Source organism: Convolutriloba macropyga, chromosome 12 (assembly GCF_964194025.1).
Source record: "Convolutriloba macropyga chromosome 12, txConMacr16.3, whole genome shotgun sequence".
Taxonomy (NCBI): Eukaryota; Metazoa; Xenacoelomorpha; order Acoela; family Convolutidae; genus Convolutriloba; species Convolutriloba macropyga.
The window spans coordinates 32,189,879-32,216,236 of record NC_134479.1 but is presented as its reverse complement, the minus strand read 5'-3'; the positions used below and the strand labels follow the sequence as shown (position 1 = coordinate 32,216,236).

General features: G+C 35.5%; 1 protein-coding gene across 1 annotated transcript; it reads right to left on the bottom strand.

Annotated features, from left to right (window-relative positions):
- Positions 1-901: 901 nt before the first annotated feature.
- Positions 902-25,097, bottom strand: LOC142350760 (uncharacterized). The gene is made up of 5 exons (XM_075402713.1): positions 24,998-25,097; positions 16,244-16,400; positions 7,627-7,793; positions 6,839-6,972; positions 902-1,595 (listed from the first exon to the last, which is right to left on the bottom strand). The coding sequence occupies exons 1-5, from the start codon at positions 25,041-25,043 to the stop codon at positions 1,260-1,262; spliced, it is 840 nt and encodes a 279-aa protein (XP_075258828.1). The 5' UTR covers positions 25,044-25,097; the 3' UTR covers positions 902-1,259.
- Between the last annotated feature and the right edge of the window lie 1,261 nt (positions 25,098-26,358).

The following is a 26,358-nucleotide window of genomic DNA, read 5'->3' as shown; positions in this document are numbered from 1 at the left end:
GTTACCAGAGTATACCAATTCAAACAATTATTAAAATTTTCAGTACCACGACAGAGATCTGTTAACTCACACGTCTAATAAATTTTACTCCGCAATTCGGATTATCACGACAATATAATTATCTTCAGACTGCTTTTGGTTACAAAAATTGGCTAAAACTGAGCCGTATATTTACTGCTTGTCTATGTTTGTTTATGATAGTTTAGTCCTATTTTTACCACATGTTCCAAATCTTTGTGTGAAAAATACCTTTTTGGGAAAAGTTTTCAGAAGGTCATTCATGACTTTGATAATCTAGGCCCTTAATTTGGGTTTCTAATCCAATATTACGTGGGTGAGAATTTTGGTGTTCAATCTATGATATAATCTTTATCAGAGTCAATATTTACTTGTTCAACCATTCTCATCAGTTTTAATTTCTTTACCATTATTATCTTTGTACAATTTCAAATTTAGAATTCGCTTTTGTGTTGGGAATAATTCAAGGTCAGTATTAATTTGGTTCTTTTCCGAAAGTTTAACTTTCCAATCCTACAGCCAGGGCAAAAAAATTTGTTAGATGCATTGCAAACCCTGGAAATTTTTTTTCTTGACTATGACAGTCTATGATAAGACCATGACTCGAGAGTGAAATCGAGGACTTCAATCTATGAAAAGACCGCTTATTGACCATGAAAAAAATTTTTTTGACTCTTAGGTATATGCTTGACCTGTAGTTTGGTACCCTACGATTTTTGGGTCCTTTCACAAAGTCTATCTACTATACCTAGATCTCAACTAGGAAAAAAAGTGATCTCAAATTAGACTTTTTTTGATGCAAATAAATTCTGATCAGATTTTTTCAGTTCCACATGATCTCTGATCAGGCCATCGTTTGACTTTTTTCAATAATTTCGAGCGTTTTGCAGCTTACAAGAACATCTAATCCGATAACGAATTGCCGATAATTTGACCACAAGAAGATTTGATGACGAAGATCAGAATTCTACTTTTACCAGGGGTTCTAGTTTGCTTCTGTTCGCTGACTCTACTTGAAATTCAACCTTCGGATACCAACTGAAATTTATAACTTTGGATAATTTAAAACTTCGGAAAGTAATTTTGGTACAGCAAAAATATTTTGTCAAGTTCTACGTTAGCACTGATCTGATTACACACCAAAATTCTAATAATTTTGATAGTAGAAATTTGACCGCACATTACATTGTCTATTTGGTAGCATCGAAGTCCAGGTTTTCATTTGAGCAATTGATTTGCTGCTAAGAAGCAGTTTGATGTTTTCGTCTATTTTTCTTGCTGCCTTTTCCTTTTTTGGACCCTGTCGACGCCTGACTAGAAGATCCTCCGGAGCAAATCCAGGGTTTTTCTTTGCACATTATGTTATGCTTGAACCAGTGAAAAGTCAGATTTTGGCCAGGATTGTCGTAGTCGAAATACTGAGTGTTGACGTATGGTAATCCAAACTCGGAGTATTCCCGACCCAGGATAACAAAGGGATCTCCGGGCGAGACGTTTGCAAAATTGTGGCGGAAATTTCCAGGTCCAAATCCCAACTCAATAATCATGTTTGAGCATATCATTGGCAAATACGTAGCCTAAAACGATCAATCTCTCAGTAAGCATTATTAGAGCTCTTTGTGATATTTTCGAGACATTTGTGAGATTTTTGTTTTGCAATTTTTCAATCATTTTGCATGAATTTGCATGATTTGAATACATTCACCCACTATATCACTGATATAATGGCTTAATAGCTTTAACGAGGACTCCATCAGATCTCTGGATTCTTAAATCATTCTTCGGTTAAATAAGCAATTAATAAATCTGCGGTTGGAAAAGTAAATCCGACTAGAAAGACTTCCCATAACTACTCTTCTTGAAAAATTTCACGATATAAGAATCAGGTCAAGTCAGGAGACTGTGAAATCAATTAACATTACAGCCTGCATGGCAAAGTTTGAATTAAAAAAAAAGAATTGTGCATCTGTAGACACGATTTTTAGTGAAAATCACAGCCCATGCTTATACATGTGCTCTTAATTAAACTTGTTAACTACAATTACTATCACAACTTTAAGGAGATGTAATCCAAATGGGATTTTGTTTCATTAATAAAACCAGCGACAAAACGCAAATGTGAGATTTGCTTACAAATATGTTCAAGCACTTTTCAAAAAAAAGGTAGAAATCCAACTCATAAAAAACTTAAAAAATCCTCTCATAAAAAGTAAATTTAAAAGTTAACACTCCAAGATAATGTCTAGCGAATTTGATTCAAAAGTATCGGAAAAATTGAACGAAAACAAACTAAGTTCAGCTGAGAAGTCCAGTAGATCAATCATATTGCTGATCATTTGCTTTGATTTAGATAAACAATAATTGCTTATAATTTCATTTTATCTGGTGTTGAAATTTTCCCTCCCCAACACAAGGTGATTCTATTGATAAATTTTCTCCAACAATAGATTCCTTGGTCAGCTACTGACATTCAGTCAGCTTCAGAGCTCCCACTATTTTTCTTTCAAACATTCCTTCCTCCTTAAACCACAATGGACTTACAGACAGCTAAGGTGTTGACCCATGCAGGAAAGATAAGAATTTTCAATCGGGAGGAAGAAAATTGTGTCGATGATCCAAACAACAAGGCCATAAAAGTTACCTTTTTGCCAGAAGGAGCAAACCAATCACTACCACAAAGAGTCAAAGGAGCAGACTGATAAATCAGAAAAGCCCACAAAGTGAAAAAGAATGCACATGAGAATGCTGTTCGGAAGTCAAGGTTATTCAAAAAAAAAATTTGCCCTAGGGAACTATCTACATACAGTTAACTTCAAGTTAATAATTCACTTGAGACTTGCAGCTTTTTGAAAGAGAGACTTCAGAGTCTCATCGTCAGTGGTGACAATGGTGGCAGAGCTGATTTGAATGAAATTTGAAGAATCTCAGAATTTGGAGTTGCATCTTCATCAATTGACAGGAGCTGCTCAAATATAATGTTGTGTAGAAGCAGGCTACGCGGAATCACATATCCTAATTAGTATTTTGGTCCTAAATATGCGGCCAAGGATGTACAGAAGCTCCGTTCAAAAAAGAGCAATAAACCAGCAACAAACTTCGCAGAATGAATAAAATTCCCTGCGGGACAGCACAGCACAGCAGAGTGGTGACATATGGAACCAAGAGCTGAAAATGATACGTGTTTGATCACTAAAAACTTTGAAAGGACTATAGGGAAAAAAGACTAAGAATTTCAAGAATAATTGTGATGAGAGTAAGAGAGGAGACACAAACAGTCGTGCAGAAGACCCATAGAAGGAAGCAAACATGAGTCAGTGACATTGGGCCCGACACTGACAACACCAGACGAGGAGTACCTAGCATCCTATCATGCGAAAGACAGAAAGCAAGCTTGTGAACAGCGGTTACAGACATCAAAAAGTAACAAACATTGATGCTTTGATGTACTTACTGCCACTTCAATCTAATGTCGGAGAACGAAACGGAGAAAATCGAGCGTGATGGCCAGATTTTCCGGGAATATGGGGACTGGGCCCTAAAGCAAAGGGTCATTAGAATACCCCCATTGAAAACCAAACTAAAATGTTTTAAATTGTCTTCATGAATCTATAAAAAAAAATCTCTCAGCTTCAAAATGCAAGCAGTTAAGATATAGTTTCCGGGAGTCTATTTTTCAAAAAAAACTGCATGAAATTCAATAATGGATCCCGACACAAAATTTGTTGAAGAAAAAATTCGTTCTGTTCGCCTCACAACTTTTGAAAATGCTTGAATTTGAAAATTATGTCTTATAGAATGACTCGATTACTTTTTGGTCTTACTCAAACTGATGTTTTGTGTATCGCAAACACCAAAACATCCAAATGGATTAGGTGATAGGTGCAACAAGACACTGCTGGTGATAGAAAGATGCTTGCTCATTGTCTCAAGACTTCTTGAATTAATGAATCACTTAAGAGAAGCAATTCTCCATCCATCAAGTCTCAAAACCATGACTATGAGAGTAGAAGCAGACGAAATTGTCCAAGCATGCGTGATGAGAGGTTCCAACCTTAATGTTTCCTTATATTGAATTCCTTTTTGGTTTAACGGTCTTTATGAGGAAGTAAAAAAAAGGGACGTCAGCAAATTTGAACCCAAAACCCATATAAAAGTTTCTGAGTTAACCTAACGGCGATAATTGTTTTATGTAACCATCTCAGGCAACGTTTTTGCAATTGAAGACGTGGGTAGGCTGAAATGATTACCACTCCTGACAAATTAATTACGACTGACCTGCTAGAAGATGATACAAAATATCTGGAGAGCTGGCAACCAGATGTTGGTTGCAGAGCAATTGGCAAAAAAAGTGACACAGTGCTTTCTCTGCAAGCGCAGTGGAATATGGCATGACGCATATAACGTAGACCAATAACGGCAAACAACATTGAAGGGAAAGACAGGGAGCTCAGATGTTGAATAAGAAAAATCGGTCGAAGGATCCTCTGTAATGAGGAGATGGTGGGACCCAATATTATCTACAAACCTTGACTGAGACCGTTAGCTTTAGTGAGGATACACAACCAAATGGACAGGGCTGAGCCAAGATTGGGAACGTGTGAAACAAATGCTCCAAAAATTTATAGAGAGGTCACAATTCAATTTCTTGTGGAAGCGAATAAAAAATGCGCATTCTGGTGAGAGGGGCCAAATGCGCTTGGCAACGAAGGACAAAGCCACGTCATTCAACATACGGTGAGACAGGACGCAGTGAGAAACGCTGCTTGTTACAATTGGTTATACAAGGTAGAAAAAGGATCCAGTGGTCCTATTTCCAAATAAAAAACAAAGAAATGTGGCAAAGGTTTTAAACACTTATTTGTACGGAAGAGCAAACTCAGGGTGTCAAAATTTGGTCTTGGTCTCGATTGGCGACATCATTGTGGTATCGACAAGTTAATTTCACCTATAAGACAGAGGAAGACGTCATTGATCTTCAGGTTAGACGAGTTAGACCAACGTAAAGGGGACAAAGTTACAGTCCCCCAGGAAAGATTTAAGGTAATTTTTTGAGGGGTTTCATATGAATTGTAATAAGCCCTTTAGACCTCCTCTGACCTGAATTCAACTTCAACCGACACAAAATAGGACAGAATTGGATCTGAAATTTTTTAGACGCCTGATTGCAACATCATTTATCTGTGAACAAACTAAAAAGAAAAAAATCATGACATTATTAAGAGAAAACATGACAAAATTTTTGAACGCACTCACAAACTGAAAAAAAGTAAAAGAGTACTAATTTAAAAACGGTTAAACTTTCGGGTCTTTCCCATTATAGCCCCCCCCCCCCCCATGAAAATATAGCCCCCCATTATGGTATATTTTCCATGATTGGGGGGATATAGGTTATCTTACCACTAAGCTGGGGGGGGGGGGGGGGGCTATAATGGGAAAGACCCAAACTTTCTGCTACTAAATAAGCCATTTTAGATTATTTTGATGAAAATGTGGTGTCATTTAAACGAAAGGAAATCAATGACCTGCTACTACTTCAAGCTCATTTGGTTAGACAGAGCCTTCAACTGAGTTTACAAGAATGAGATCAAAAAGATTCATTTTATCGAGCGAATGCGTCATTAGATCAGGACCTTCTTCAACGTTATATTAAGTTCTTCCAAAGCCCTGTCAGGCACAAAATTAGTCAACATAGCGCGACGGAACTTCAATCATTTGGGAAGGGACAAAAGGTTACACGATTTTCCTTTACTAGATTCCCCCGAACAGAAATGAAACTAAAATTTTACCAGACCTCTACAAGTCCCGAATCTGGAGAAGTTCAGAAGAGATTTGACAAAAGCATTTTTTACGACGCAATCACACCTTCTCTCAGTGGTGCTTTGGATGTTGATTTCAAAACTTTGACTCAGTTGTTCTTACAAAACTAAATTTTTGGAGTTTAACTAACAAAAATAGCAATAAGCGGTGTTGATTTAAACAAAAATTTTGAAAACAACCAAACCGAATTTAGCTGTGAAAATCAATCTCCGGATCATGCGCTCTAATTTGGATATGTACTAATAGCAGCAAACCATCTGTTGCTGATCCTTAAATCCCTATTTTCAATTTTTTACTGTTAATTACTGGATAGGAGTGCCGTTCTGTCATAGAACGTTTCTTAAAAGGATTGAACGTTAACATATTTGACTATTTACGATTTTTGCCATGTACACATTCAGTCAAAACTTTGACTTAATCTGTCTGAACCTCTATTTATTCATTCTGAACTTTGACTTTATCAGTCTGAACCTCTATTTATTCAGTTTGAACTTTGACCTTATCGGTCTGAATCGTAATATGATCAGTCCGAACTTTGACTTAATATGTCTGAACTTGATCTGTCTTACCGCTACGCAAAACGTAAGATCAATTTTTCTGAATGGTTTCAAGTATAAAACTGATTTTTTTTTTCCATCAAAATTTTTAGTTGGTTATCTTGAAAGATCTTGTAGGATTCTCGTCAAGATAAGCGTCCGCATAAACGGCAAGATTTTTGCAACTGTAATAACCCAGCTTGTGGTATATCAAGCTAACAAAGTTAATAATTTAGTAGAGCTTTGGTGCAACGGTAGCATGCCTGATCGCGGTTCTGGAGATAGTAGGTTCGAGTACTCTAAGCTGTAAATCTTTAGGAGCAAATGGAGTTAGCTAATACCACAGTTGGGTTGTTACACAACATCTGGCAAGATAAACGTTATTTGCAGGAATCTTGCACGATCTTGCAATATAACCGTTGAAGTTGTTCGTCTGGGGTATATGACATTGGTAGCGTAGAACTAACTGTTATGAGATTAAGAGGTTTATTGTCTTCATTCTGGTAATCCATCAGCTTTTCCAAGTACTGCTCCGGATCCATCTTTTTCCTCACGTGACCATTCAGTACGTACTTTGAAGATTGGGCTAGGCAACATTTCTCTGAAACAGTTGGTAAAAATATAACCGGTGAAAATTGGATGCAAATAATTGTAAATTTAAATTTATCGAATAGAAAATAGACAAAAAAATATTGCAACATATTTATTTTTAACAAATAAATAGAGGGTCTCTATAAGGGGTTGACCTCTAATCAAATTTGATGAAACCCAGACAGGAACGACATGCCTTTAAGACCCAATTTAAACTATTATCGAGACTGAAATTGGCCAGAGGCTAAGTTCTCCTGTAGATGCCTCAGTTTGCGCTTGATTTGAGTCTAATCAGAGGTAACTCTCAATCTGAACCTCGAGATAATCAGTCTGAACCTTAACTTAACCAGCCTGGACTTTGACTAAATCAGTCTGAAACATAACTTTTGCAGTCTGATCCTTGACCTAATCAGTCTGAACTTTGACCTTATTAGTCTCAATCGTAATATAATCAGTCTGTACTTTGACTTAATCTGTCTGAACCTCTATTTATTCATTCTGAACTTTGACTTTATCAGTCTGAGCCTCTATTTATTCAGTTTGAACTTTGACCTTATTAGTCTCAACCGTAATATAATAATCAGTCTGAACTTTGACTTAATCAGTCTGAACTTTGACTTAATCTGTCTGAACTTTGACCTGTGCAATGGGAAATGAATCTTACGTGGATCTTTGTCATCTATCATGTTGATTCGTCGCCATTGTTCTTTGATGAGAACTGAGAACCACGCCCTGGTGACTGCCGGGTCCAGCCCTGTATCCTCTATTATGTTCACACCCACTGGCAATTCCCGCGCTTGGGTGCGGTAGGAGTCAAGACAGTAATATTTGCTGGAATATCAACATTTCTACTAGAATATATAATGTTTATAATTAGTTTTAATATATGCTATTCTGTTAATATTAAAGAGTTTTCTATACTATGATGTTTTCCGATGAAAATACTATTATTTAATAGTAAATAAAATATAAACAAGCAAATTTGAAGATTTCTGAACGGTTTAATTTAAGAAGAACAGCGAGAAGACGTAGAGCTTTCTGGAGACATTGTTTTTCTGTAATTTTTTCATATTATGAGCAATTTTGGAAACTAGGTCAAGTAGAAAGTTTGATCGATAAAGTTACAATAGCAGTGAACACGGCCCGTACCTAAACTTCCTAGAGGATCAGTAGTGCGTCTTTCTAATTAACCAGAATCGGTGCCGAATTAATTCTTGCCATTGCTTATCGAGTTTTCTCCAAGGCTTTTTGTTCAGTTCAAAAACAGACACAGAATTCATAATTTTCATGGTAAATACGGAATTGAAGTTCATTTGTTCAGAATTAATTCAGAGTTGTACTTGATTTTTTAAAAAAATGTCTGATGATGCCATGCTTTGAACAGTGGTCATAGAAAAAATATAAATGAAATTTTAATGACTCCTACTTAACAATTTTTACCTGTTAACGATTCATAACGTCCTGCGGCTTCATGTTCTTCCTTGTTAAACTTACTCCAATTCTTTTTGATTTTGCGGAGAAAGCAGAAATTGCCTACCAAATAACACATGACCTGTCATTAGCAAAATTAAAATATTGATACTGTTTTATATGGAGCGGAAACTTCTGGCCCTACTGCTGGTTAAGTTGCCAATTATAAAATTTCTACAATATTTTCGAACAATATTTCCGAACCGTCGGATGAATAAAAGCTGATCAAAAAATGTTTTTCTAATGCGCAAAGTATCCTGATGGACATTTCAATTATTTGGTAGGCAATGATTTCATAAACAGCATCTTTAAAAAAGCATATTCGGAAACAACAAAGTGGAATATTATGAATGACTCAAGAAACTCTACTAAGTTCTCCCAAAATATCTTTTACCTCAAAAATTGCTTTGATTATGTTATTACTGATAACTAAAAAATGGCCCAATTGCTCAATTATAATTTTTCTAAATAAGGCGATTACATTGGAAGCGCTTGTAACTTTTTTCCCACCAACCATAGGACATCCCAAAACAGTTTTGATTTTAGATTCGTAACCACAAAAGAAGTCTTCCTGACTCTAAAAAAATTAAACTTAAACAAGCCATCAGGTCCATCAGATATCCCATAATGGGCTCTTAAAGATGGGTTTTTCTTTTTAGCTGATCCAATTAAATTGCTTTTTCCTGAAGATCTTAAAAAGGCTGTTGTTACTCCAATTTTCCAAAAAAGAGAAAACCCTTTGCCTGAAAACTACAGACCAATATCGATTACAAGCTCACTAGCAAAACTTTTTGAGCGTTTGCTTCGTGAGCAAACTTTACACTATCTTAAAAAGTTTGGGCTGCTTTCCAATACTCAATTTGGTTTTCGTAACAAAGTCTCAACGATTGACGCCGTTGTTTACTGTAATGCTATAAGGTATCATATAAATAAAAATAAATTTATCACTGTAGCTCTATTAGATCTGTCTAAAGCTTTCGATTCGATAAATCACAAGATCCTTCTTCATAAATTGCATGAATTAGGATTTTCCAAAAACCCATTAAACCTAATAGGAAGTTATCTATCAAACAGGCTTCAAAAAACCATCGTGAATTGGATTGGGTTATATCAAGGTGTCCCACAGGGAACAATTTTGGGTCCCCTTCTTTTTAACCTGTACATTAATGACTTGAACAAACAAATACCTGCTGATACAAAATATATTTAATACTCCGATGATACTACCACTCTTACATACAATACGGACCTAATTTTAGCTCTCAAAATTTTGAACAATCCTTAAGAAATATATCTGAATATTATGACAAACACCGTCTAATGCTCCATCACTCAAAAACTGAATTTATTACATTCTCAAAAAATCCAAACTAGAACAAACCTAAAAAACCATCTGTTAATTGGTAATTACAAAATACCAAACGTCATTTGCGTAAGATACCTCAGTATATATGGTGATTGCACATTAAATTTTCAAGAAGAATTAAAACACGTATTACGCAAAATGGCTACAGGGATAAAAACATTAAAACTTCACTCCCGTTCCCTGAACAGACAAGACTACTGCTTCCGAACGCCTTAGCGATAAGTCATTTACACTACTCAGGCCTTTTACTGGCCAGCTGAAAAAACAATTGTTTTATCCTTTTGGAGAAACATTTAAGCTGGGCTGTAAGAACGTGCTTCAATCCCAAAAAATACGACAGATCTTGTGATCTAAAACTAAAACATCAAAAACTGCCAAAAAAATTGTTCTTGGGATACATAGTACTAAATTATTTTTCGAAATTTACCAGTAATCAGCTTCCAATATTCGAAAAACTACATTTACCAACATAAAATCTACGCTACAGCCAGCGAACCAAAAAATACCGCTTTAATCACAAAATTAATTCATCTGCACTAGAAAACTCTATCCTGATTATCGGCTCAATCCTTCATAATAAATTTCTTAACGTGTGCTTTTTAAAAACATAGTTGAAATCGTTGCAAGAACAATAGCTCTAAAGAAACATCTTAAAATGTTTTTCTTTTATTTTTTTAAACAAAACTCGAATAATGCGTCGTACGGGAAGGCATCTTGGAAAAGTTTTAAGTTTTCATAGTACCACTGTCTCAATTTAAACCGTAATATTTTTAGTTTTTTTCCATTTATACTCTGACCTACACTGTCCATTTAATTGTTTTGCTGTTAGTAACTTAATGGGAATTCAATGTGTTTTTTTTAATCCAAACGGATTTTTTAAACCTTTTGTTAAATTATTGACCTCCTGTTTGCCATATGTTGTGGAAGAGTGTGACAATTTCATGTGCGTATTATGTGCGTATTTTAAACGTTTTGAAGGTGGTCGCTCCTGTCTATGAAGAATACAAGGTTTTGCTGCTAACTTTGTCTGCTTAAAGCTTGTAATACAAAATTTAAAACATTTGTGCCAAGATTTAAGTTTTTTTAGTCAATTTTTTTTCAAATTTGGTTTCTCAAGCTACCAGGGTTCAGTGCCTGAATAAATGATAGAAGACCATCAATACGTCGTCTATACCATCGGCTACGTTTTGAGCAAAACGTTAACTTGCTTGTGTACGTTGAGAAATGAATTGTAAAAATTAAACAAAAATTATTCATTCGAAACTCATTCTGATAAAAACGGATGGGTAAAATTTCAAAGTGATGATGAATTGAAGCGGTTGCTTCATTTTATCCTTACCTTTGTTTTGAAGCTGTCAAAAATTATATCTAGCGTGTTTTGGAACAAGATTTCTAGTGCAATCATTGTGATGTTTGTATCTGCTACAACCGTATTAAATAATATTTACTGCGGAAGTACACTTCTAGGAGTTGTTGTTGTTTCTGAGTGCTAAGCGGTTTCGGAAAAAAAATCCACAAAAAGCTCATAGTTTCAGGTAGGAAACAAACCCCCATGAAAATAAACACCAACATGGAAATATAATAACACTTGAATTTTACCGAGCTGCAATTTCATCGCTTTTGACCATAACTAGTGGGCCAAGACCACTCCCCAGGGTCCGTAGGACATGATATGAAACTATCAAAACAGATCAATTTATCACGACCAAAAATTAAATATAAAAAGGGGGTTTTATTTCCTAGACCATTGATAAGACAACAAATGTTAAAATTAATTTTCTCGGTGTTTAATTTTACCGTAAACTACTTGCTCTTTATATTTTTCCAAGTTAAATGCATATTGGAATTAATATTTTCTAGGTGATTTTTCAAACATGATGTTTAACTTCTGTACTCTTCCAACCAATTTTCGAACATGAATATGCGACGCATCGTTTGTGTTTACTCATTTAGAAATAACTAATAGTGTTGAGTAGTTGGCTATGAAAAACTCAAAGCGTATAAATTGAATTTACTGAAATAATTTTAGCTTTCACATTATTCACAAAGAATGTTGTTTTGAGCTGACGTTGTTTATCCAGTTGATTTAGAGAAATGTTTGATCACAGGGAACATATTAGCAAGTTTTGGCGACGGTGATTTAGCGTTACCTATGTTATGTAGCGAAAACAGCCACTTCATCTCTAATTTTCATTTACAAATTTAAGTGTTTTAGTTGAAAATTTTTTTATGTATTTTTTTCTTTTGAGAATATATAGCTATTCTTTTGCGAATATTTTAACAAATATTTGGTTTAAAGAAGTTTTTAGCTTGCATTTCAAACAACAAACTAGCTCTATTTGCCATTTGTCATTTTACAGACAAAATTTAAACTTATTTTTGGGCTTCAAAATTTCTAGATACTTTGATCTCGTCGTCATGCCTTTTGTTTAGTTGTTACTCCGAAAAATTAAAATGAAAAAATCGAAAAGAAAAATTTTTGAACTCTTACTCGAGTCTACCGTAATTATTTCAATGGAAAAAATTAAAAAATGGAAAACGTAGACCTAGCAAAGAAGGTTAAACAAAACTTCTGCTCATTTTTTTTAAATCAGCCATACTTCAACATTAATTAAATTTTTTTTAAAACAAGTAAATTGAAAATATAACCCAGGGGTTAAATATTACAAGTTTAAAATTATATAAACAAAATCAGTACAATGTTAAAAATCAAAATTAGTGGTTCCGTTTTCTAAAGGTAAAAATAACTTTTGAAGCCACCAACGTTCCTTTCCAACGGCACAAGTTTGAATTGTTGGAGCAGATGCTGTTTTAACATGCGTTTAAACTTTGATTTTGATCTGATAGTCCGGACATCACGCGGAAGTTTATTCCACTTTTGGATGCTTCTTTTTTGTATTGATCGACTGCTCGACCTTAAGAGAATTAGCTGTTCAGTTCTGTTGTTTTTTTCTTACTAAGACATTACCACTGAAACAAAAACTCTCAGTGCCGTGTGTTTTCAAAAATGAAATATCATTCCTAAGTTTTGAAACACTCATCTGGCTTATTAAAAGTTCTGCAGGCAAAATGTCAGATTTTACTAAGAGATCTGTAGATCTCTCAAACTTTTTTCTCATATAGCAAACTTTAATACGCCAATTGATTTGTCGATTAATTCGCTGCATTGCAGAGAAATACAAGTTCTGAAAAAATAGAGCACTGAATGTTAAATGAGAAAGGGCTAGGGATTTGAATACCATCAATCGTGCTTCCAGAGGTAACTGATAACGTAAAAGGTATATGGATCTAATCGCTGTGGCCATATTTGATAGGACTTTGTTGAGTTGTATATGAAAAGTTAGTTTAGAATCAATTATTATCCCCAAGTATCTGCAGTGACTATGTGGTTTAATTTCTTGTCACCGAAAAACTATTGGATCAAAATTTTCATGTTCCTTCGAGACGCAAAGAAGTTCAGTTTTACCGGTATTCATGGTTAATTTGTTTTGCTTTAGATAATTATCTGTTTTCTCCAGTATTTCAGAAACACATTTTTCCAGTTCGCTGACATTGCTTCTGCTAAAATGGAGACTTGTGTCATCAGCAAATTGAACTATGTCAATTATGTAAAAGTGTCCTTGTACCTTTTCTCGAAAATCATTAATATAGAGAAGAAAAACTAGTGGCCCTAGAACCGTTCCGTGTGGAACACCATGATTTGTTTCCAACCATTCTATGTAAACATCATTTATCTTAACACACTGCTGTCTGTTTTTAAGAAATGAAGCAATTAATTCAACTGCACTCTCTGAAAAACCGTAAGTTTCAATTTTTTTGAGAAAAATTTCGTTCGATATTGAATTAAATGCTTTAGCTAGATCAATAAAAACAGCAACTGAATTTTTTAAGTTATCATAGTTGTTTTTGTAATGCTTCGATTAAATGTAAAACAGCATCTGTAGAAGACTTATGTTTTTGAAATCCAAACTATGTACCGTTCAAAATTTTTTCTTTTTGTAAAAACTCGTTAACCTGATTGAGAAGTATACGCTCAAAGAGTTTTGCAAACATTGGAGTAATTGAGATAGGCCTATAGTTCTCGCAAATTTTTACGTCCCCTTTTTTGTAGACCGGACTAATGAAAGCAATTTTTAAATTTTCCGGGAAAATATTTTGACTAATGCATGTGTTAAAAACAAATTGCAGATGGGTTCCGATTGGAAGTTTTGCTGCCTTGATTGCCCAAGCATTAAAAACTCCTGGACCCGGAGACTTATTGTTGTCGAGTGAATCGATGGCATCATATAGTTCCTTTAGTGTAACTGTTCTGAAGCAAAACTTTTCCCTAACTTCTATGCGAGAAATATTTGGAGCGCTCACATATTGTCCATTGTATAAGCCTAGTTTTTGAAAACTTCTATTGAGACAATTTGCAATATCAAGTTCATTTTCTACTTCTGTTTCACCGTCGACTAGTTTATCTATAACGAGACACTCCCTTTCTTTGCCAACTCTTTTTTTGATGAAACTCCATTGTTCTTTACTTGTTGGTAGTTCTTTGAAAAATTGTTTGCAAAACTCGTTTTGGGCTGTTTTTAAACGCCTAATAACTAAATTTCTCTGATATTTGAAAATGGTATGCGCTTGCTCCGATGGGTTATTTTTCCAGATATTAAAAAGTCTATGTCTTTTGGCGATTTCTTCTCTCAACTCTTTTGTCAGCCAAGGTTTTTCAGCAATTTTTCTTTCTGGTTGAAAGCCCTTTATAAGTGGGGCGTGGAACTCTAGAGTAGTACTGAAAACGTTTAAGAAAGCATTGTACATGCTATTTCCATCTTCACATTGATATAAGTTACTCCAGTCCTGATTTGAAAGATCAAGACTAAATTTATTTGCATCGCGATTTCTTTTGTTTCTACTGATAAAACTTTGCTTCCGGTTTTTAGGTTCAACAGGAAAATTGTTAGTGTATAAAACAATCAAGTGATCCATTTCAAATGATGGCGAAAAAATCTGAACATCTTGAATTTGGTTTTTGCTGGAAAATCCATGATCGATTAGTGTTACGCCTTGGCTGGTGGCTCGTGTTGGTTTTTCTGTGTTTGACAAGGTAAGGCCGGAATTACTCGCAAATTCATCCAATAAAGTGGATTCCCTTTTGTTGAAATAATTGAGATTATAATCGCCAAAAAGCAAAACTTCGTCAGTGATTGAGTACGCCGAGGAAGTCTCTGATGTTAATTCGTCAATGAAATAGTTTCCCAAGTTTTTATTTGGACAATACGAAGCATTAATTAGGATTTTGATAACCGATAGCCCAGATATTTCTACCCATAAGGACTCGAAAAAGCTTTCATTGAGTACATTTATATCATTTTGCTGTTTTGAAGATATGTCCCTAGGAACCCAGATGGCAACACCCCCACCCTTGTTTACTCCTGTCTTTGATGACCTCGATTTTGAATAAAATTTGTGTTTCGGACTCAAAAAATTCTCTGGTTAAATATCTGTTTCATTCAACCAAGTTTCAGTTAGGACCACTATTGTGTTTTGAGTCAAATTTGTCAAAAAGTCAGTGAAAAAGTCATATTTGTTTTTAAACTGCGTGCATTGAAAAGACAAATGTTCAGATTTTTGCAATCTTTTGTAACTATTTCCATCAGCATGTCCGATTCACGAATGTGAGAAAAAGGACCCGGATTTAGATGAATATCACCACTTTGGCAACCTGCTCGGCACAAAATGCATGAAACTAATAAGTACGAATGGCAATTTATCCAGTGTCAAAATACTCAATGTGCCAATGTACTGAGGCATGAATTAGTCCTACAATTTATTAAAACTCCTTAATATTCTTTATTACACTATATACAGTCTTAGATAGATATTACTATGCTAAATATTCTTTTTATTAATTTTAACAATAGGGTTGAATATTGGGTTTGGCGTTTGATTTTTTTCTTGTCACCAATCAGAACACATCTGATCACAAGCACCTATGATGAGCACTTCGGACGTTTCCGTTAAATTGTTTGCCACATGGCTGGAAGGAGCTTGTGAGTGAGTGATTGAACGTATGCGATCAGTGTTAAATCAATTTCATGTCAGCTTTAAATTTAATCTTATTTCATCTCAGCTTCAAATGTCATCTTATCAATGCTCTTTCACAAAAAAAAACCAACACCAAAAGGGATTTTATGATTTTTTGTAATAACCACAGTAAAAAATTTTTGTATAAAAAATCAAAATTTCGGATTTTACCAAATACTTTTTCAAGAAAACTGTCAAATACCTTTATATTCTTCTTACCACTGTGATCGCTTTGACCATCATTTCTTGTAGGTGGCAAAAGATTGTTTTAAAACCAGTCTTCATCGGAACCAAATTCTTGAAATGATAGTTTCTGACAGTTTCAGTTGTGAAAAGTTGTATTAAACTTTCATGAATGATCATCTTTTTTAACCTGTGATAGCGACACGCCCTTCCACGGTGGTCGACTTCATTCGAGGTCCAGAAAACGAGAGATTCCCATTCTGGGTCGGGAGTAGTCCAGACCTCAGCTGACGGTGTTTCCCGTCTGAGTCCTACGCCCATAGAACTATAGACTATTTGAATAACACCTGAAGGAATAAAGCAGCAACCTTAGTTAAGAGGTCGGATTCCATATTTATTTTCATATATTCTTATCCCAGGTTGAGGTCCCAGAATGAAAATCCATATGTTCAGACCGTCCCAGATAAAACGTCTATGTCCAGACAACCCCAGACGGAACGTAACTATTTCCAGACTTTCGTGCGTTCAAAATTACATATGACCAGACTTTCGTGCTTTCCAAACCAAAATTCGTGCGCTCAAGTCCTGAAAAATTGTGCGTTCATGTCCAGACTATCGTGCGTTCAAAAACCTCCACGCCCAGACTTTCGTACTTTCAAAAGTGCGTATGTCCAGACTTTTGTGCGTTTATGTCCCGACCAATCGCCAGTTTTTTTCCTATAAGTTGTACACAACGTTTTTATAGTGTATTCATTTATAGTATTAATACCTTAGAGTGAGATGATATTAGAAAATATTAAAATCTTAGGTTGTGATGAAGTGACCGAGCAGTTGTTGCATTTTAAATTAACAAAAGATGCTCGATGAAAGTATTGGTTGAATGGGATGCCACTCACCCAGTAATTAAGGCTTGATTTTGCTTTGCAACTTCAGCAATGGCCTGTAATTCTAGGCGTGAAATTGTCTAAAACAAAGCAAAATGTTGTATGCGACATTTCTTGCGCTCGGCGTTTTGCAACTTTTGAACTCGAGTGAGCTGAGGTTTTCTTGGTAGAAAGTTTTTACTTTATTGCGTTCGAAGTTACCTATGTCCAGACTATCGTGCGTTCATTTGTGTATCCAGACCGTGTAATTTTGAACGCACGACACCACTTGTGCGTTCATTTTGGTCCGGACATATTGATTTTTGGTCTGGGACCTCAGTCTGGGATAAGCAAGCAGAAAAAACGGGCAAAATTTTACTGTTTTAGTTAAAATTTGTTCATCAAAGTTGGCCTTATGTTCCCCAATTCGGTCAAAATTCCGTAAGAGTTGCCACTCTCCTATTAAATTCTTTTATGTTGGATTGCTTTGGAGCAACGCTGCGTGGCATGGATCTGTAGACACTTCTTCTTCTATATTTGGGGCAAAATTATTGGTTTTTACCAATCTACCAGACTAATTGAAAATAAAGTTCAAAAACTAAAAAGGATCGGGGCCGGGTTTACAGATATCGGGTATGAAGAGATCGTGGATGGTCTGATATGGGTTTGAAATTACAATTTGTAACCTTATGAAAAGCCCTTGACTCACACAGTCAAAACCTGTGAAATGACCAAGGGTAGCCTTATGGAAAAGTGCATGAATGGACCAATATTGGGCATAAAAAAACCAATATTGGGATTGAAAAGGTCAATTTTGGACATGAAAAGAGCAATATTGGGCAGGAGAAGGACAATATTGGGCATGAAAAAACCAATATTGCGAATGAAAAGGCCAATTTCGGTCATGAAAAGACCAATTTTGGGCTTGAAGAGGACAATTTTGGACATGAAAATGCCAATATTGGGTATGAAAAGACCAATATTGGGCATGAAGAGCCATAATTTTGGACATGAAAAGACCAATATTAGGCATGAAAAGGCCAATGTTGGGCATGAAAAGACCAATATTGGGCATGAGGAGGCCATTTTTGGTCATGAAAAGGCCAATATTGGGCATGAAAAGACCAATATTGGGCATGAAAAGGCCAATGTTGGGCATAAAAAGGCCAATATTGGGCTTGAAAAGGCCAATTTTGGACATGAAAATGCCAATATTGGGTATGAAAAGACCAATATTGGGCATGAAGAGCCATAATTTTGGACATGAAAAGACCAATATTAGGCATGAAAAGGCCAATGTTGGGCATGAAAAGACCAATATTGGGCATGAGGAGGCCATTTTTGGTCATGAAAAGGCCAATATTGGGCATGAAAAGACCAATATTGGGCATGAAAAGGCCAATTTTGAGCATGAAAAGGCCACTTTTGGGGATGAAAAGGCCAATATTGGGTATGAAAAGACCGTAGTTCGACTTACAGAAAAACTTTAAACTAATCTTTGGAAACCAATATCACTCTTTCCCAGATCAAAGGTCCTCGTTCAAAATAATTAGCAATCACGCCATCAAAAACTCATCAGTGTGAAATGGGATTGAAACGACACAAACGCTGGCAGGTTCTGAGAGCGAGCTATAATATGTTAATTGCTATAGCGAGCTAAATTCTGACGAGCACTGATTTTGATCAGACTAAGATGTGATCATTACTGATACACTCTGGTCATACCGCGACCTGGGTAGGCTTTTTCAAAACCAAATCCATGAAAAGATCCAAAACTTTTTTTGGTTTTGTTAGCAGAGCAACTAGTTACGTTCTCAAGCCAACCACATCGCCTTAATTCCATGTCTTTTGAAAAAGAGATAAGTTAAGGTTTTCGAAGCTGCCGTATTCGATTTTGCGTCACAACGCCAACCGAGGTGCTCATGAACAAAAACACAGGGATCTGTTTTTTACGGAAAGGAAAATTTATTTTTTGTACAAAAAATTAAGGCATGAGTGACTTGCCAAAAATTTTATACAGCTCTTTTATTCAGTTTTTCAATTATATCAAAAGATGTTTAGCGTTTCTAGAGCATTTTTCTAGAGAAAGCCTAATGAGTACCTCCAGCATTGATTTATATGACATCTAAAACCGTAGGTATATTTTTTTGGAGCAATCTAATCGAAACAATGTAAAAAGCAAAATTCCAAGAACGAGTTGCGAACTGAACATCCCGGGCCAAGAAATTTTGGTAATTATGTAGACAAGCAGTAACTAGCATTGACAAGTGAGACAATTCGCTGAAAATTAGAATATTGTTGACAATTGTGCTGTGGGAAAAATGAATTACAGAAATAAAGTTCGCTAAAATCCTAATTCACACGCGGCAGACTAGAGAGAGAGAGAGAGAAAAGACACTTGAATTACTATCATACAGGTACAAGTACCAGAAAAATGTAACCAACAATACATTATTATGACAGAAAGTGTATGGGGAGATGAACAACAAAAAAAGGTAATTTAAAGTAGTTGAGGAGTTCAAATGTAATATACTCAAGCTCATTGTTCGGGTTTAATAAGAACTTAAGATAAACCTAGAAGTTAGTAAAAACCTAAATATTGTATAGCAGATTAAAGTTTACAAGACCGCCAGTGATCATTGACTGATTTAGAACAATTTGTTGTTTGTGTTTTCAGTAACAATTGTTTTACGGAATATCTGCTCTGTTTTGAATTGAGAAGTTTCTGTTTTGTTGTTCGATCAAGCTCATTCCAAAGACTAGCCGCAAAGCTTCCGTAGGATTTTTTAATATATAGACTTTTGAAAGTGATTACTTTGGAGAACTTTAGAGTGTGGCAATTAAGCTTAAGATCCAAAGTGGGAAACGAAAGGTCAGTGAAAGATGGCAGCTAATTTTTAATGAGTTTAACTAAATAGTTGATACACGAATAAGCAAGAAAATTTTCAAAACAAAGTATATCGTATTTTCTTTTCAGGTCTGATGACCGGTCAGGTTTTTTCTGAAAAAAGCAGTTTTGATACCCCAGTTTAGTTGCCGATCAATTGAAGATACCGCCTCTTTGGAAAGGCTTGTTAAAAGAAGAATAGGATATTCTAGTTGACTGATTACCAGAGACCGATATAGTAACAGACTTGTTTCGTTGGGTAAACTACCACAAATTTGGCCTAAAGTTTTAATACTTGTCGCCATTTTTTTGAGAGTATGTTTCACTTGTATATCATACTTGAGGTGTTTGTCTAAGTGTACACCTAGGTATTTGATGCTGTGACTTGGTTGAATTTTTTCGTTGCATAAATCTAATGTCATCAATTCGGTTCTTTTTGCTAACGATGGTTTGTAAAGAGTTATGAACTTGGTTTTCTTAGGATTGACCTGAAGGTGGTTGTATTCAAAAAAATGGACTAAGTTTTCTAAGCTGTGTTCAAGTTCTTGCTTCGCCATTTCAGGATATGCATTGGATGTGAAAACAAGTGTATCATCGGCATATTAAACTCTTTTGGAGGTGATTCTTAAATCTCTCATTTCATTGACATAAATGAGAAACAAAACCGGACCAAAGATGGTTCCCTGCGGAACACCTTGCTTAACGCTGATCCAGTTTGAGCTGATGCCACTAAGTTTAACTCTTTGTAAGCGGTCTGTAAGAAAATCGTGTATTAAAGCACAAGAAAAACTGTCAAAACCAATGGAGACTAGCTTACTTTGCAAGCGATGGTGGCAAATGGAATCAAATGCCTTTGAAAGGTCTAGTGCAGCGCAAAAGATGCTTTCATTAGCCTCCATGTTTTGACGTAGACATTCGGTGAAGTATAGCAGAGCATCTTTTGTAGATCTGGAATTTCTAAAACCGAACTGAGTTTGGGATAAAACATTATTATCATTGGGGTATTTACTGAGCTGAGGGAACAGCAGTTTTTCAAATAGTTTCAATAATGTTGGTGTCATGGATATGGGGCGATACTTCATTGGGTCTTGGGGGTCGCCCTTTTTGTGAACAGGTGTTATATCAGCTAACGTTAAGGCTTTGGGAAACTTACATTGCATTATAGCATTATTGAAAATCAAAGTTAGTACGGGTGCCACAATATGAGCGCTATCAATCAATGCCCAGGGTGGGATGGGAGATGGCCCACGAGGTTTGTCTTTTCTAAGTTGCAGTAATTCATCGGTTGCTTTGCGTACAGCAAACGAGCGAAAGCCAAAACAATTAAAATTTGCTTATTTTCAGTCTCTCTGAAGTTTGGTGGAGCACCCCTGCTGCGGCCTAGGTATTTGCAAAGCTTGGAAAACTTATAGTTGAGTAGTTCGTCAATTTGCATGGGATCAGTTACAACGTCGCCAAATGAATTTCTAAGACTATCAATACTCACGCTAGGACGGGCCGAGTTTCTATGTTCATTTATGAATTTCCATCTGCCTTTGTCTGTAGACAGTTGTCGGAAGAGATCTTTATTCACTTTCGCTTCATTACTTGAAATAAATTTTCTAAGATTTCTTTGTTTTCCCGGTAGTGTTTCTGGTTTCTTCCGCTTTGGTTTTCAGAAAATGTTCTGAAAGCATCTTGCTTTTCTTACAGGGCATGTTTGCACTTGTCATTAAACCAGCCTTTTAAATGACTTTTTCGTGCAGTCCTAACAAAGACTGCTTTTTCAGGAGCGTGAAGTCTTAAGACTCTTTCGAAAGTATTAATAAAATACTCCAGTTGTTTTTCTGGATCAACAAGAGTCCATAGAAAACCCCAATTTTGTTGTGAGAGGGTTTTGCAGAACTCCTGTATAGAATAGTAACGCTTATCAAAAATAACCTTTCGGACAGCTTCTTTAGATGGTTTAAAATTGCAATGGGATATCACCAACTGAGCCAAATGATCTGATTTGACTATTGTATCACAAACGAATGAATCAGTAAAAGAAGTGTCGGTGACAATGTTATCAATTATGGACGACCCATTTTCAGTAATTCTAGTAGGTAGAAAAGTGTTACAGAGTTTAAGACCATAAGGATTGAGAACAGTGCTTAGATTGGTTCTTTCAGATTCTTTGAGATAATTTATGTTGAAATCTCCCATAATGGTTAGGGATTTTCCCTCAGCAGCAACAATATCAGTGGAACGGTTGAGTGTATTCAGAAAGCTGTCCATTAGACTTTTAGATGGATTATATAAAACCACAACAACAGCTTTAGTTCCACTTCCACATGCTTTCAAAACTCGTTTGCTCAAAATGTGTACACAGATCAGGTCTCACTTTAGGAGACAGGACTTTTGGGACTGCTAAAAGAACACCACCGCCATTAGTGTTGCTCTTCAGATCATTTCTGAAAGAGCTATACAAATGATCGAGGCCCAGAGTTTTTCATCATCCTCAGGTGTCAACCATGTTTCAGTAATGCCAAAGATTGTGTTTGGTGTCAAGTCTTGGATGAGTTTCATTAAGTGTGTTCTTTGTTTCCCAACACTTTGTGCGTTGACGTAAAAAAATTGAGTAAAGAAGGAGAACGACTAACCTGATGTTGAAGGTCCATGTAGCCGATTGCTGCTGGTCCGGTGTTTGTATCCACGTCCCCACATAGTAGTAGGGTCTTTGCTATATGGTATATTATGTAAAAAAAGTGTGTGAGAAAATGTGCGACGTTTCTGGTGTGTTTTTTGACTAATTTGATTACCATGTTGCTGTTAACTGTGTTATTTAAGATTTGAAAATAAAAGATATAATAAGCAAACCCGAACAAGGAGAAAATAGGATAACATCAATAAACTTAGTTACAGATGAATGGCATTAGACTTAGGAAAGATCAGGGCCTGTTTGCGCCTCTGACATAAGTGTATGTTTGCTTGGTGTTACCGTAGTAGCCACCATTATTGAAATATTGTTTTTGATTTTTATTATCCCCGTAAGTATTATTATAATTATAATTATAATGATAATTAGGCTCATAGTTGGGACGCGGTTTTAGCACTTTTCGTTTATGGGAATCCGCATATATCGCACCAGTATTAGCTTGATTAGCTCGTTTGCGTAGTCTAGGAATATGGTTAGTAAATGGGGCAACATAGGAGAACAGGAGGCTTTTCAAATAGGGGGTGCCGGTCTCATCATTAAAATGAACAGCACTGTGATATAGCTTAGACCGTTTTCCATTAGACTTCACTTTTGGTTAAGGGGAATGAGAGAGTATACATCAGAACAAGTCATCATATCATTTAATAGCACATTAACTTGATCAATCTTATCATTAACACCGTACAGAGGGTTTTTGTCATAAAGATTTTCAACAACTGGGGTGATTGATAATGTTTGCAATTTCTTCGGGGGATTTGTTAGTTTCCTTAAGAATGCTATTGGTACCATCTTGTATTATGATGGTCTCCAATTGCGCAAAGTTCGTTTTTTGCAGTATCGTCATCTTCCATCCGTTGTGGAACCAAAATACGGGATAATCTCCACATCTAGCGGCAGCTCGTTTTGGTTCACTCTAGCAACAATACTTGAACCCAGTATCAAATTCGTGGTGGTATTAGCAATTTGTCTGGTTTGAAACAACCTGACCTTTAAGTTTATTGCAGGAGCATCATTGCAGTTGGCGGCTGTAGAGGGTACCACTACATCAGGCTTGTCCACGACACACTTGAAGATAGCTTTCTGCTGGTCCAGGATACTGTGGAGCACCTCTTGTTGATTCCGCAGTTGCTTGTTGGTGGCCTCACTGTCTTTGTACCGTTGATGTAAATCCATGTATACAGCATATTTCTCTGCTTTGGTAAGTTTGTTGAATGCTTCTTGTGATAGTGCCATGCCAGAGTCCAGAATACAGATCCGATCAGTCCTTCGTCTATGCCAGAATCAATCAAGTTTCATCCAGTATCTCAAACTATTTAATAAGTTTATCACAACAACCTTAATACTTATAAGGTATGTAATACTTAAAAGTGTTTTAATATAACTCTAATTTTAATTTAACGAAACTCAACCATTTTAATTTAACGAAACTCAACCATCATACATGCAAACTATTAGGTAGACTCTAAAAAACGTGCGGGTAAATTTACCTAAAAATGCAGGTAAATTTACCTGAACTGTGCATGTGTTTTGGCGTTCCTGCACACTACCTGCAAGGTACCTGCACGTACCTGCAAATGCAGGTAATTTTACCTGAAATATGCATGTAGTCCCCTGCACATTTTACCTGCAATTTACCTGAACACTCCAAATTTTAGGTAATTTTACCTGCACAATTTACCTTAAATTTGCAGGTAATTTAACTCTTACAAGTTTTCGAATTTTATTTTCAAACTCAGTTTTCCAGTAAAAATTTTGCTTCAAATTGATAAACTAAAATCACAAAAAAATTGCAGGTAAATTACCTGAATAATGTGCAGGTAAGCAATTCCGGGGAAAATTTTGCAGGTAAATTTTACCTGCACTTGGCCTTACCTGCACACTGTTCAGGTAAATTTACCTATACATTATTTAGAGTGTACTGAATACTTGTAAGATCAACGCTAAGTTAAACGCTTCTTTACAAAAGTTTAACGCAAAAATTTAGGTGATAAATGTATATAAGATAAACGTTAAAACATATAAGGCAAACGTTAGAACATAAAATTCACCCAAATTTATGTAAGGTCTTCGCTCAGAGACCCCAAAAATGTGTAATGATGTCCACGCTTAAAAAGGCTGATATTATGTTATACATACGCTTAAAAACGCAAAATTATGTAAGATCTATGCTTAAAAACGCAAATTTATGTAACATCTATGCTTATAAGCAGCAATATTTTCTTTCGATGATGGCCTGTGATTGTTTGGAATAGTATGCTTCAGCAACAGACGGCCTTATTAGCTGACTCTCCTCATACACGCACGCACACCCACACATACAAAAACAATGATATATGAAAATAAGTTGGAGCAAACCTCAGTACTTTTTCTCCGATGATAGAAAAGGTATATTTGTCCAAATAAATCTATTACAAATGCATCAAAGAAATTTGTCAATATATATTCAATGCTTAGGAAAAAATAACAATATCAGAATAAAAATAGTAAAATTCAAACATTACAAAAATGATAGCTTACACATGATTAAGGCCAGTTGCATGATGAAATTTAGATAACTGAGCATAATTAATTTTAAGTAGTTTTCTAAACAGAAATGATGGTTTTTGCAAACATTTGGATGAACAGTTCAAGTTTTTCGTTATCAAAACAAACGGAAAATATTGTTCAATCGTCCGAGAATAGTAAATTCTATCGGTCGAGGATGTTTTGCTTCTATATCTGGCCAAGGCCAATTATTGTTTATCAAGATTGACAATTTGTTGCATTGGAGTACAAAAATTGATTGCCAGCAAATTTAGTTTATTTGAAGAGAATCATCACTCCATAAAAACTTGAGAATAAGTGTATCATCAGATCTGAACAACAAATAGTTCATATCAAAATAATTACATGATTTTGCGTCTAGAACGAATTTATTCAATAACCTTTCCACTGAGACGCAAAAATTAATCACATGAGCTAACTGGCGTTTAAGGTTAATAAACTTTTTCTCAATTCTCGGGTAAAAAATTCACCTTCAAATTCAGGGAGTGACGTGTCAAGTTTAAATGAAAAAAAAAGATATGATAACTTTTTTCAAAAATTGCGTTAATTTATTGTAAAAGTTGCTATAATTTTCTTACCCCCTTCAACTCATTTCTCACAAAAATGTTCTGCTTTTACGCGCTGATTTTTACATAGAAGGTTTAGAGGGAGAACAACCTAATGTAAATTCTGAAAAAAATATGCTCATTAGCTTGACTCTCTTCTTTTTCGACGTAAACTTGGTTAGATAAATGAAACCTTGACGTAAAAAGAAAGAAGGGTTACAAGAGATGTCCAAGTTACAGAGCAGCTGGTGTAATGGTTAGCACGCAAGGCTTGCTAGTAAAAAATCCTAGTTCGAATCCAGCAAATGGTCCATTTTCACAGTAGTTGGGCCTGCGCAGGCCCACTTAACAACTAATTTGAAATTAAAGGCTATCGTGGGCTAGAGTGATCTTCGAAGTATGTTGGATAAATTGCTACATAATATAACTAAACGCAAAAAGGATAAAGATAAAGGGAGTTAAAAACAAAAAATTCGGTTGTAAACAAAAAATTTAAAGTAATTTCTACGCACGAAAACATGTTGCAAAATAGCGGCTGCTATCGAAAGAAAAAAAAGATGACCTCTTAAAAAGTATCCCGCAAAAAATAGTGTATAAATAGGCTGCGATATATACTTCTATATAAATAGGTTGCAAATAATTTACAATTAAACCTGCGGTGAACTTTTTCGAGTTGTAAAATTTGTGTCAGGAATCAATTATATCCGTTTTCAAATTCCTCTGACGAATTTCAGTAAAGCGTTTGCTGTTTCCTTGATTTTATCTCTTTAACGTGAGAATATTTAAAAG

Coding starts and splice junctions, on each gene's coding strand:
- LOC142350760 (XM_075402713.1), bottom strand. CDS start 25,043: ATGCTCAGTTATCTAAATTTCATCATGCAACTGGCCTTAATCATGT. Junction 16,401..24,997: donor GCAACTGGCCTTAATCATGT/GTAAGCTATCAT, acceptor TTATTCCTTCAG/GTGTTATTCAAATAGTCTAT. Junction 1,596..6,838: donor AACCTCTTAATCTCATAACA/GTTAGTTCTACG, acceptor TGATCGTTTTAG/GCTACGTATTTGCCAATGAT.